The sequence below is a fragment of the Anser cygnoides genome, chromosome 12 (assembly GCF_040182565.1).
Source record: "Anser cygnoides isolate HZ-2024a breed goose chromosome 12, Taihu_goose_T2T_genome, whole genome shotgun sequence".
In the NCBI taxonomy this organism is placed as follows: domain Eukaryota; kingdom Metazoa; phylum Chordata; class Aves; order Anseriformes; family Anatidae; genus Anser; species Anser cygnoides.
Genome location: NC_089884.1, coordinates 19394741 through 19407363, shown reverse-complemented (window position 1 = coordinate 19407363; position 12623 = coordinate 19394741). Strand labels below are relative to the sequence as shown.

The 12623-nt window shown below is 35.5% G+C and overlaps 1 protein-coding gene and 1 long non-coding RNA gene across 2 annotated transcripts in view; one reads left to right on the top strand and one right to left on the bottom strand.

The window, feature by feature from the left end:
• Positions 1 to 1820, top strand: part of LOC106039583 (uncharacterized) — an 82306-nt gene extending 80486 nt beyond the window's left edge. Inside the window, exons 3-4 of the long non-coding RNA XR_010834410.1 lie at positions 652 to 685; positions 1635 to 1820. This is a non-coding gene — a long non-coding RNA (uncharacterized lncRNA). The remainder of the gene's footprint in view (positions 1 to 651; positions 686 to 1634) is intronic.
• ITFG1 (integrin alpha FG-GAP repeat containing 1) overlaps positions 1 to 12623 on the bottom strand; it is a 73317-nt gene that overhangs the window by 14978 nt on the left and 45716 nt on the right. Inside the window, exons 11-14 of the mRNA XM_013186856.3 lie at positions 6452 to 6602; positions 5826 to 5934; positions 2705 to 2748; positions 785 to 863 (exon numbers count right to left, since the gene is read on the bottom strand). Coding sequence (XP_013042310.3) covers positions 785 to 863; positions 2705 to 2748; positions 5826 to 5934; positions 6452 to 6602 — 383 coding nt within the window. The remainder of the gene's footprint in view (positions 1 to 784; positions 864 to 2704; positions 2749 to 5825; positions 5935 to 6451; positions 6603 to 12623) is intronic.

Sequence of the window (12623 nt, the reverse complement as noted above, 5' to 3'; positions counted from 1 at the left end):
TTTTTAAAGAACAGGTAAAGTTTTACTCAAGGCACATATGTTTCAATTAAAATTGGCTTCAGTACGCCAACAGATTCAAGTTATTTGGGACTACAAATAACCAAGACAGTACACTCAAGCAAGTTCCACGTCCACAGGAATTCAGGCTTTTAAGGAATAAGGACAGCGATCCTGTACAAGCCTTTGCCAGTATTTTCCAGTATGGTTAAAAAGGTTGTACTGTGACTTGGCTCTGACAAAGTTTGCCAGCCTTCATCTTGATAATTTGCAATAATAGAGATATGCCAGTTGTTACCCAATGTGAACTGGCTGCCTAAGGGCCAGAGTCTGATATACTATTCTATCTGAGACTACCTGAAAATCTCTAAGCTCACGATGCAGTTCTGAGTGTTTCTACCTAAACAAGTAAGCTCTTACTAGAATTCACTTACGAAGAAAAACTTCAGAGCAATAAAACCGAGAACAAAACTGGTAGAATGATTAGTTAGTTAAAGTGAATTTGTGCACCTGGAAAGAGTATTCTGCATTTTCATATTGGCATTAATTACTAATTTAACCAACAAATGCAGGTTAATACTTTCAAGCCCATAGCACATATGAATACAGAAGTATTGCATATTTCAGGATATCTTATTTCTTTATCTTTTCTAGGGTGGAATAAACAGTTCTGAGCACAGTGTTAAAGGTGAGAGAGTTATCACTGATATATGATCCAATATATCCACATTTCTTCCCCTAGACTATTGCTATTATTTAGTCGTGTATTCTTATGAGATTATCTTACCTGACCCATTTTTCAGGTATCCATTTGCATCTACAGTTGTGTACATGATGTAAGGACCAGGCTGATTAACACCGAAAGGCTACAAGGGCAGGGGGGGTGGTATAGGAAGGGAGGAAGAAGCAGGCAAAATTTTAGGAACACATAAAGCAATACTAATTAAATAGTAAACCAAAGACACTTTCACAGAAAAATGATTTCTTTATATGGATAATTCTGAAACCTTGTTATTGCTTTGCTCATGGTAATATATGAAAACTAATTTTCAAAGCAAGGCTTATTAGTTCTCTAAGTACCATTTAGTTTCTCATGAAGAGCACAATACTACTCAGTCCTATGACAAAAGGTTTGATGTTTTCTGGGGAATTCTAAGTATACTAGAAAACTAAATTCAAAGAAATAACTGCATGTTCTGAAAAAAACAGAACTCATTCAATATTTTCTGAGAATGCACCATCTTGATGGACTTTCTGAATCTAAAAAGTACTACACAAATTCAAAATTGTTATTATTCAGTGGTATTTAATTAAAAATTGTTATTATTCAGCAGTATTTTATTTAATTAAAGTGGCTGAATAATTACTTCTCAAGTACCAATATCTATTTAAAATAAATTCTTTGGAGGCAGAAAATGTGTTTAAACATCAAAGTACAGTTACAGGGGGAAAATAGAAGAAAAAAACAAAGGGAGTGGTGGATTACTGAGTGATGAACCATGTCAAATGTACCTAAGTGAGAATGGGATGTGTGCGTGGGGGAAATTATTTGTTAAGGTGGGAGGGAGGGGGGAACAAGTGAAAAAAAAAAGATTTTAAATGTGTTTTTTTTTCCCCCTTCAAATGCCAAATTTAAGCTGATATTAGGGCATCCAGTTCAGTAGATGATCTTTCAGATGAGTTGCAGAAAGAACACTGAAGAAGAGATGACACAGTTCACATCACGCCTCAAAAATAGTAAGTTGTAAACCATAAGAATAAAGTGATAATGATGAAAGATGGGATCAAAGCTTGAAAAAGAATAATGAATTGGCTAGAATGAAAGGTAAGGAGACAGATAAAATATGTTAATGCAGAACTGTGAAAGATGAGTAAATAAGGTTAAAACATGCTTTATTTTTGCCAGGTAGCTGTATTCTGGCGTAACATACTTCATGATACTTTCTACCAGAATTTCTTTTACAGTGAAGGCATTAGTATTTCAATGATCTTTATAATGAGGCGCTCATCAAATCTGTTGTTCTGTTGTGAAGATCTACTTTCTAAACCTTTAGTTTTGCAATTAAGCTAATAATACTACCAAAACCCCTTATTATTTTGTAACAGAAATTACCCTTATGACTTAAAAAGGCTTGTAGAAAAAAAGTTCATATTTTTGCACAGCTAAGATGCAAACTCTAGCTTTGATTTCTCTGAGTTCCTCTTTTAGGCCATCTTTCACTGTGAAAACTAATCTGCTAACTGAAAGTTTGGTGGTTGATATGCAAGGTCTCTGGAGATGATTAAAACACTTGAAATAGAAATTAACACATGAACATGTAACTCATCTGCAGAACCATTAGAACCAAGTACATTCCTTTCCCTTCTCTTCTATCCTTCATTGTACCCATATACTCTATGTTGGCCCATAAGTTGCTGTCAGGCAGCCCATGGCTCAGTCTGTCCCACATTTTTCTTTTATCTGTATATCCAGCCCTTGTGATGCTGCCTAACAATGCTCACTGCAGAATCAGTCAATTCTTTTTGTCTCTGAGCAGGCAGCTGGAGAAAGATATGGGTCTCAAATACATAGAACCTGACCAGTCATGATTTGGATTACACATTCTTCCAGTCAGTAACTCTTCTCAGTTATGTATGTGGACATCTCCCAGCATAATAAAGTCCCAGCTCATCTGAAGCTAAATAGTAAAGTTATAATTATACTTACAGTTATTTTCCGAGGACAGTCATTAGAACAGAGGCCACTGAGAACTGCAAGTACAAAAGGTGAGCTTACAGTGTTTATATTAACATCCATCTTACAAGCACAACCTCTGAAACCCATTAAAGTATATTAACAGATGTCATGTACCATTAAAATTCGTAAAGAAAATAACTTCCTTCTGTATGACTTATGTACTTTTTTTTTTTAAAATCTGTTTGAGATATATTGCTTTGTAGAAATTAATCAGCTAATCGCTGTTTTGTCATACCTCATTTGTTAGGCAGCTTCCAAAAGATTTGCCAGTTGAAAAAATTCCAAATTATAACATGTTAAAAATAGTGGACTACACATTTTATTCATTATCCTTTGCTTCTAACCATTTAAAAAAATACTTGACAGATATTCAGCTTTACTGTTTTAACTGGTAGAAAGGAAAGCAAAGGCTTTTCCCCATATACTAGTGACAGCTTTACAATTGATTCAAAGAAATTCACTGAAATTCTAATAAACAAAACTGCCATTACCCATTTATTCTATGTATTCAAAAGTATTGTAAGCATATGGGTATAAAGCTACTTAATATCTAAAGCCTATGAGTTGTTAAATTACTTGTTAGCTTGAAAAATCAGTTAAATTACAGAAATACTAAACATTTATAAGTTTCACTAAGTGAGGGACAATGAAAGCCATCTGTTCTATAACTTAAAATACCGTGTCACATTATCAGAATATCATAGTAAAATGCCTTTTAAAAGAAAATAACAGCAAAAAGAAAAATAACAGGCACATACGCATACAAGAAATCTAAGGTGTCATTACGATGCAACATTCAGACTTAAATGACAACAGTTTGGTTGAGAAGCAGCCCAGTAATGGCCATGAGCAGGGAAAAAGATACAAACAAGACCACATCGGTGCAGCAGACAAATAAAAACATAACCTCTCCACGAGTTATATTGCCAAGCAAGTGCTGCAGACAGAGAAAATAAACATGTGGACTGGATTTGATGGCAGGTCATTCTGACCGACAGGAAGCTTCTAAAGCATTTTCTATCTACTTTAAGGTTCCACTGAGGTTCAAGTATAAAATGTTTGGTGACAGTTAAGTACCAAGTGGTGTACATAAGATGTTCACAGCGTAGCAGTCTGATCAGAAAATATTCCAAACTAGAGTCAGAAATGGTACTGTTCTAGAAAAGGACCATTTGTAATATTCTGAGTGCAAATCTTAATAACTGTTATAACTCCAAAGTTATAATTTATTTGCAACTTAACATTTGAGACATCCAAATACAGAAGCATCTGTTGTTTTTATATAGTCAAAAAAAGTCTGGACATCTGGACAAATAAAATGAAGGTGTGGCAAAGCACAATTTGAAGACTGTCTGTATCTACTAATTACTTTTAAAGCTATGAGTTTATTCTATATGTTAGACAGAGGTGTGTATGCAAGTGGCACCAACTCTTCCCATTTTGATGCAAAACAGCACACTGCAATTTGCTGTTCAATTTCACTGCTGGAACAAATAATCTGACAAAGTGCACTGGACATCAGATTTAACAAGCAAAACTGCTCTCATTGTCCATATACCAAGTAAGTGAACACAATGCATTTAGTGATACACCAATTGGCATAAAGCATGTTTTGTTAGAAATACTCTCCCTTTATCACAGCACAAATTTTTTTAGACCACTCTAATTCCCATTTTATGGGGTTTCTATGCAGAAATGCTCACACCCTGAAATGATGCTAAAAAAGGCTTACTTTGATTTTTAAGATATAAGTACATACATTGAATCAAAAAGCACATCAGAAATTATTCCTTTCCCTCATTCAAAATATCACAATTGTTATTCTAATATAACTTCATGAAGTAAAAGATTTTTCTAGAAGGCTTTCTGCATGCTCATGTTTATTATATTACCCATATGCAGTATTATTTAAAAAGAAGGCTTCCATCAACATGGCAAATCACTGTAGTCTGTTATGATGAAAATAAATCCCAAGCTAAGGAGAAAATAATAAATACATCAGCCCGCAGTAGTGGTTGCAGTTCTTATGACATGTAGAAGGCTGAAGCATTAGGTGTATTTAAGTAAAATGAAGACAAACACAATCTTTCCACAGCAAATCTCCAGTTCACTGGTTTACTTTTCTCCACAGGAGTTTACTTACAGCCTCATCTTTTACTCTTCCTCAAAAAAAAAAAGTCAAGCAAGATAGACAAGCAATGGACTCAAAGCTCGACACCTCTGCAGTCTGGAAGAACATGGTAGGCCACGCAATTTGAACATTTAATTACTTTCAGTTACAGATACCATAATCTAACTCTAGCCTTTTAAACCAAGGCTTTAATTCACATACCCTTGCTATGTTAACTGTCATCCTAAATTGTTATAGTATGATATATTTTAGGAAAGCTGACGTTTAGGAAATTATTCTTACTATTTACTCTTTGCATTTTTTTTTTTTAAGTTGGTTACTTTCTGTTGTATGCACAGACGCAGCATTTCTTGTCATCTATCAATATGGACTGAAGACATGAATCTTCCTTAAATTTGTTTCAGTTTGAATAACTCAGTTTCCCTGCAGATTTTATTTTAGACACTTGATAATTCTCATTCTCCCTTCAAAAGCCAGCTGAGAAATAAAACTTTTAAAGACCTAGTACTGCCTTTAGAATTTTGCTAGAATGCAAAATTGGTTAATGAAAGCTCCAGGATGCAAGGAAGGACTTAGACTGCTTCTAGGTAACAAGTGAAAAAAGACACACATTCTTGTGAAAACAAAAATACGAGCTCTAAAGAAGATGAACACTTAAAAGGATATTGCCGTCAAAACTGGTAGAAAAAAAACCAGCTAAAGTGCTGAAAATAATGGCCAGAATCAACTTGGAATATAAATAAGTACACTAAAATAAAACAAGAAAAAAAGTTAGATAAGTCATTTTTGTTTGGTATCAAAGTATAGATTCTGCAATATACTTATGCAGTCCCTAATATTTTCCATGCCATGCTTTTTCTTTTATCATGCGTAGAGCATTACCATAATATTACCATACACAGAGGATCAAATATTCCCCTAAAGATCTGATGTTGATTTGATTATATGGAAATAACTTACCAATAACTTTAACAAAATAGGCATCTGCCTCAAAGTTGTTTTTTAATGTATGGATAGCAAAGTCCTTGTTGGGATAACCTTTGCTTACTACAATGATATCCAAGATTCCCTAGAGGGAAAAAGAAAAGTTTAAGTTAGAGTTCTGATTTACTAGATTTTCTGATTTACTGAGTTACTGATTTACTAGATAACATCTAAATTTAGCAAGTAAATTCCCTTACAGATGCAAAGGAAAAACATGGAGCATGTGCAGCAAAGTTTATGCTTCCACTACTAACATTAATACCTTTCATATCATATTAATCTTAGGCAATATTAGATAGAGCGCTCCATCCACAGCTAACCAGGGCAACGCACGTGGTCCGTGGCTTCTTTCCTGCCACGGAAGACAGCAGCTCAAATGGAGCACATGGAAGGCCAGCAAACTTTTAGTCACTGATGGGCTGCTGCTACCTGCCCAGCTTCCAGAGAGCATCTCAAGGTAGCAGCAATGTCCCAGACTAAAGGCACCATCTGCCACAAGCTGTATAGCAAATGTTTATACAAAGCAGTCTACCAACGGCACAAAAAGACAGATACAGCAACACAGAGTGATGCTGCTTGCTGTAGTAAAGAGCTGAACTTACGTCTTCATATATGTCAAAGAAGGTTGCTACCACTGCATCCTTGATTTGATTTAGATCTGAGAGCTCCCAAAAAACTTTGAACATACGACGCACGCTCTTGCAGCTCGCATTATTGCATGGGACATTTTCTAGTAAAAAGGCTTGCTGGTTGCTGTAAAACATATATATAACAACTTACTTCCTATAAAAAGTCTAAAAAATAAATATTTTTCTACAATATTTTTCTAGTGTCCAATACAAATGAAGTAGAGTAAATAAATAAAAACATTAAAACAAAAACCCAAAGCTAGCAGCCAATAGTTACTTTCAAATCCATAAGCATTTATGTTAATTTCACAGGCAGAATTACAACCATCATGTCACGCCTGATTTAAACCTACCAATACACTAAATAAATAGTTCCAAATCAGCAGGAATAATTTCATTACTCTTACTTTATTCTGAGACAAATTCAAGTGCACCTAACTACCATTTTCCTTAATCCCCCCCCATGGTCCCTCAGCTTATATGCTACTTGAAATGCGTCAGTGCTTTTTTCATTATTTTATGACAATCTGTTCCCACCCCAAGTTCTATTAATAAATTTTCTTACACATTACATGATATTTTACACATTTAAGATTAAAACACATCTCCATTAGTACATTTGCAATTGTTTCAAAGCAAAAACCAAGCCAAAAAACTACTAGGATACTAAAAACTGGATGGGACAAACCAAGTTAGACATTTGCTGTCACACAACAAACAGAGAGAAAGGCTGTAATACTGAAAAAAGAAACAAACAAATCAGTGTAGCAGGTGTGGCATAGCAAAAAGCCTCCCTTCTGAAAAATTCATCTAATATGCATCAGTTTGTCGGTGGGAGACAGATGAGTGACACAGGGTTCATACCTGCAGGTTCATATATGCACCCTGATGGCTAGCAGCATCATACACAGCCTCTAATATTGTAAGGTTGCCACTCTCACTGGAATGGTGAAAACCTTCAGGACTTCACCAGCTGGGAGTCTGATTCCTTGGCAAGTCTCAGTTACTATCCTGGGAGCCCACAGGGATCCATCACTGCCTTGGCAGTGGGAACAGATGAAGTTTCCTCTTCTCTTTCCGGGGGCAGAGCCAGGAAATGGAGCAGCCAACTGCTGCTAGCTAGCAGCAAAACTAGCTAAGCATGTCAGAGCCCAGGGCAATTACCAAAAACACTTCTTCATTATGACCTTGAACATAATGCCATTCCAGAAGGTGGCAAAAAGGTGTTTTTCCGTATCTTAACGGCATCCAAGGCCTCCAGGATACAGTCACAGTAACTTCAGCTGTTTTTCCTTAGGAAAGTTTTTGTTTCTATGGAATATTTCAGGTAATTTGCTTCTAATAAGAATCACATCCCACAATACTCATATTTCTGCACCATCCTTTTCAGAAGGAGAGGAAGGCAAAACATTCACCTTGAGGAAAAAATATTTCTGACAATGTAGTAATAGTTTCTTTGCACAATGTCAAGTTAGTATTTCAAAACCTACAATGGGAATAACATAGGATTTTGTTCGCTGTAAAATTTATCAAAAATCAAATGGGATATTTAAATATTTTCCTCAAAACCTTATAATCACATTTCTTGAGCTTCTTTGAAAAACAAAAAATAGGCCTCTATTTCTCTGCCATACGCCTGCATTTGACTGAGCCTTAATCTGAACAACCCACTTGTTACAATGTCACCGTTAAAAGCATGAACATATAGAATTAATGTCTAGCTAAAAATCAAATCAGGTGATCTACAATATTTAAGGCATTGTATTATCTGAACCTGAGAACTCATAACCATAACTTGAAATTGCTAAGTGCTCACATTCTTATTTTATGTCAAATTAACCAACTATAAAATTAAGGTGACAACTCAAGCTAAGCAAATTGTTTCAATTTCTCTTTATCATCATCTTGGCATAAGATGTATATACAACATTCAAAACAGAGTCCAAGTAACTGCTAGCCACATTTTATCTTTCTTGATCCCCAATTCCAGGCCACTTCCTGGGCTGTGCTGATATGGGAGCTGGGAGCTGCCCCGTGCCATGTCTCAGCACGGGAGGGGGAAGCCTTGGTTGGGGGCCATTCATTTGAAAGGCTACAGCAACAGGAGAAGTTGCAGTGCCTGGCTGTTTGCAAAGGGAAGAGCCATCAGCTGTTTGCTGCCTCCATCAGCTGTTCAATTCTTTCTTGGAAGAACTCCTGAGGACCGGATTTGGCCTGTGGGCTGCTAATGGATTCCTTATGCTTTTTTAGGGCTTTAATTAATTTACAATTACCAGAATAAAAGCATCTTCCTCCATATTTTATTTCTACTTCATGCTATGATTACCAAGAGCAAATTCATGACCTTGTTATTTTGAACCAAATTTTGAGGGAGATTCACACAGTCAGAAAAAAGTCTACCTATAACAGTAAAAATCGACAACATATACTTAAAATGACAAACCAATGTCCCTTAAAGCCTATAGGAAAACACAAAGACTGTTAAAATGATAAAACCATAGATCAATGCTCATGTGCTACAAAAATGCATAACAGACAATAGAGAAAAAAATCAGCTTAAATACCAAGAATTCAGAGTTCTTTTGCGCTGCATATTAAGACTAGCATAATCACCCTTAACCGGATACTTGCTGAACTTTTAATGTTTATTAAACATTTACTATTATATTCACACCGTTGTACACACAGTGTCACCAACTAGTGTACTATCTGCAGAACTTTATCTGAAACAACTTACAGACGATGCTCAGGAAGTATAGAATTGTCTACAGATTGGAACCTTCTGACTGAAGGCCACATGCAGCAAAGCTAAATCTAATAAGACTGAATTACTACAAGCATGGCTTAACACCAAAGACAGACTGAAGATTTATCTCAGTTTTATTTTAACATGCTACTTCACAATTACAATTAAAAATATACTGCTTAATTTCATACAACTCTCATTCCATCAGTTCTAGGCTATGCCATCTACTGTTATACAGGGGACATCTAAACAACTCATATCTTACTCTAGACATTCAGAATAAATTAAAATTGCCTGTATTTTTTAAAGCTGCTCATCTACAGTCACTCAATTCTACATTTTAAAGAAGTTCTTTATCCAACCCTGTTTCTGAAAGTGACTAAAAATGATTTAGGAAGAGATGATTTGGTCAAATGAGAGTCCTTTTAAGTAGACTCATGCAAAGGATTAATACACATACGTTTATTTAAAACTGTGCATGACTGCCTGGAGAACTTTGCAGAAGTGTGTTATACTTAAAGTTTTTCATTCAGCTGCTCACATACAGTTTTTGATTAGCTCCAAGTTTCAATCCGTAGTGCTATTTGTCACCAGTATGCGAGGTAGATACTAAACTTCCATCTATACCATTACTTTATTTAACCTGTGAAAAGCATTCCCTCTGAGTAGAAGCCTCATTGAAAAAATGATTCCTGGATTATGTGTTTGCAATGCTAGGTGCCAATTATTAGTATTCTACTTGGGAAACAAGCAGTTAAATAAATTATTTCATCTAGTTAGGTGGCTGAACGAAGGATAAGCATTATAGACTCCGATGAAGTAGTTAGACTTCCAATATTGCCAGAGTGAATGTAAAAACAGCATGTGAAAAAAAAAATGAATAAATTTAGATAATATAGTAAGTAGAGATGAACCAATCAGTAACTACTGGTTAAAGCCCTTTACCTATTACTATTCTATATACGTACACAAATTCTAATATAGTCATAACTAGTGAGAAGAAAAAATCATACATGTGTGTAGCCTAAAGAAAAACCTGTAGACTGGAATTCTAATGTGCAGGATTTGACTCAAGTCAAAAGTTAGAAGAATTCACAATGGACAGACAAATACGTTAGATCTGATTGAATGCAGCATTCTCACCTGTTCGAATTCATAGACCCTTGGAGTTCAAACCCCCACCACACTTGCAACTACACGTGATTCCTTTTTTTGTTGTCGCTGTTAATAAGGAATGTATCCATGCTGTCAGAACATTGCATGCCCTTACTGAAAACCGACTGAATATGACAGGAGATCTAAGACTGGTCTTATGGCAATTCTACGAGTATTTGAAGCTATTAATCACCTGGAAGGACAGTAAACTGAAGTTATTCCCAAGAATGATAAATGTTTTTATTTCAGTGTTCTATAGGAATTAAAAAATAAATAAATCTGAAAGTCCTTTCCAGATTTATAATAAAAATAGAATTGATTTTAGTCATATTCTTCCATTGTCAAATATCAGTATATTTTCAGATTAGTAAAATGGCTTCTGCTTCCTTTAATTTCTTTAAGTTACAGACAGCAACTGGAAGCTAGGCCTTCTATACTATGACACAGATTGAGGTCAAGAGTTCACAAAAATGCTTTTATCATTTAATCACAGTAATCAATCACTGAAATTAGATCTGTAGATGTAGCATGAAAAGCTTCAAAGAAAGAAATAAAAAGCTTGATCCAGAAGTGTTTAAATTCAATTAAATAAGGTTTTCATTTGAACTTGATCTAATTTAAGAAGAGCTTTTAATTTAATTCCCACACTTTTAATTCTCTCTGACCTAGTTACAAATTTTAAAAAGGAAGCATTTGCTTATGTTTCTCAGAAACAATGCATTTACAGTACTGTGAAAGTGACATTTGATAGTCACTACAGAAAATGTTTCCGTTACCTTTCAACAAATACGGGGAAAATACCGTGTTAACACACAACATATTTATTTGCTTTTTTTGCCAGAGTTCCTCTGTTTTCTCAACCCCCCTTTGAACAGCCTGTCAAATCACCTGCCAGTACTTTCAAGTCCTTATGCCTAACTATGTCACACAATTTTGAAGTCAAGTTTCAAAATAAGTTTAAGACACACCCAATGGAATAAATAATTTCAAAAGCAAGGAGAATAAAGACAAGTGTACCACAGTAATCCATTTCTGTGAGACAGCTAACTTCCTGGGCTTTCACAGAAGTAACTATTTATAAACTATTTAAACCTTTTACATATTACATTGCCCTAAGTATATGCCATCCAGACAAGAGAGGCTCCTAGTGATATTAAAAGATAAAAACTTTGAAAAAACCCTCTGAACTCCATAAGTCTTCTTTCAAAGTGTCCTAGCCATCATGATACACGCTAAGCGATAGCTTATAGTACAGCAGAAAGTGAAAGATTTGCTGGGCTTTAGAAAAAACAAAGGACAAGAACAACTTAGTATTTTAAATGCCTCAGTATTTCAATGGAAAAGGAAAAACCTTGGTTCCAGTCTGCTCTCTAAACTTTTTATAGTCTTTTTTCAATGACTGCTGAACTGAAGATGCAAACTCCCAACTGAGCAAGGCTACGAAAAAAAACCCACAAACCCAACAATCAGGGACTGAGTGCTTTAACTTTGCCTATGCTGTTACTGCCCAGAACTTGCATCAATTTCTTCTCTGCCATATTTGGAAAAAAGAAAAAAAAAAGCAAAACCAAAGCAGCTGCTGTGCTAGTTATGTTAAGGCTCAAAGGCTGCTGCACTAGTTATCTTAGGGCTCAGAAATACAGTGGCAGAGCTCAGCTGCTCAGTCTCTGAATCACAACTTCGTGTAGGCAGAATACAAGCACGTAGCTCTTCAAACTGGGTCATTTTTAGAAATGTTTTTAGGCAGGTGCACATAAAGAACTCCAACACAAAAATGTCAGTGGGTGACTCATGTTTAGACAATCACTGGAAGATCTGGATTGATTCTAACTTAAGCATCTAACTTCTTGCTGTATACTCTTTTAAACACTATATAGTGAGCTCCTCGATTCTTTTCCTTATCGAGTATTAATTCAAACTATGAATCCGTACCCAAGCTCATCCACAACACTATACAGAGGAAGATACTAAATACACCTGTGACAGAGGCTTAATTTTTCCCTGTAATGCACAAATGCAAGTACTCATCATAGATCCCAATAAGAAAGATGTTGAGACTTAATAGGGTATTGATTAAAATACCTTTTATGGGAGATTATGTGAGGAAGGAAGAGTGGATAGCATAGATAATCTGGTGCTGGAAAATCCAAGCTGTAAATTATCAGCAAGACCTCTAGTCAGGGCACATGCTGTGCATACCCTGTTCACAGTGAGATTCACTGGCATTAAAAGTTTGAAGAGCTC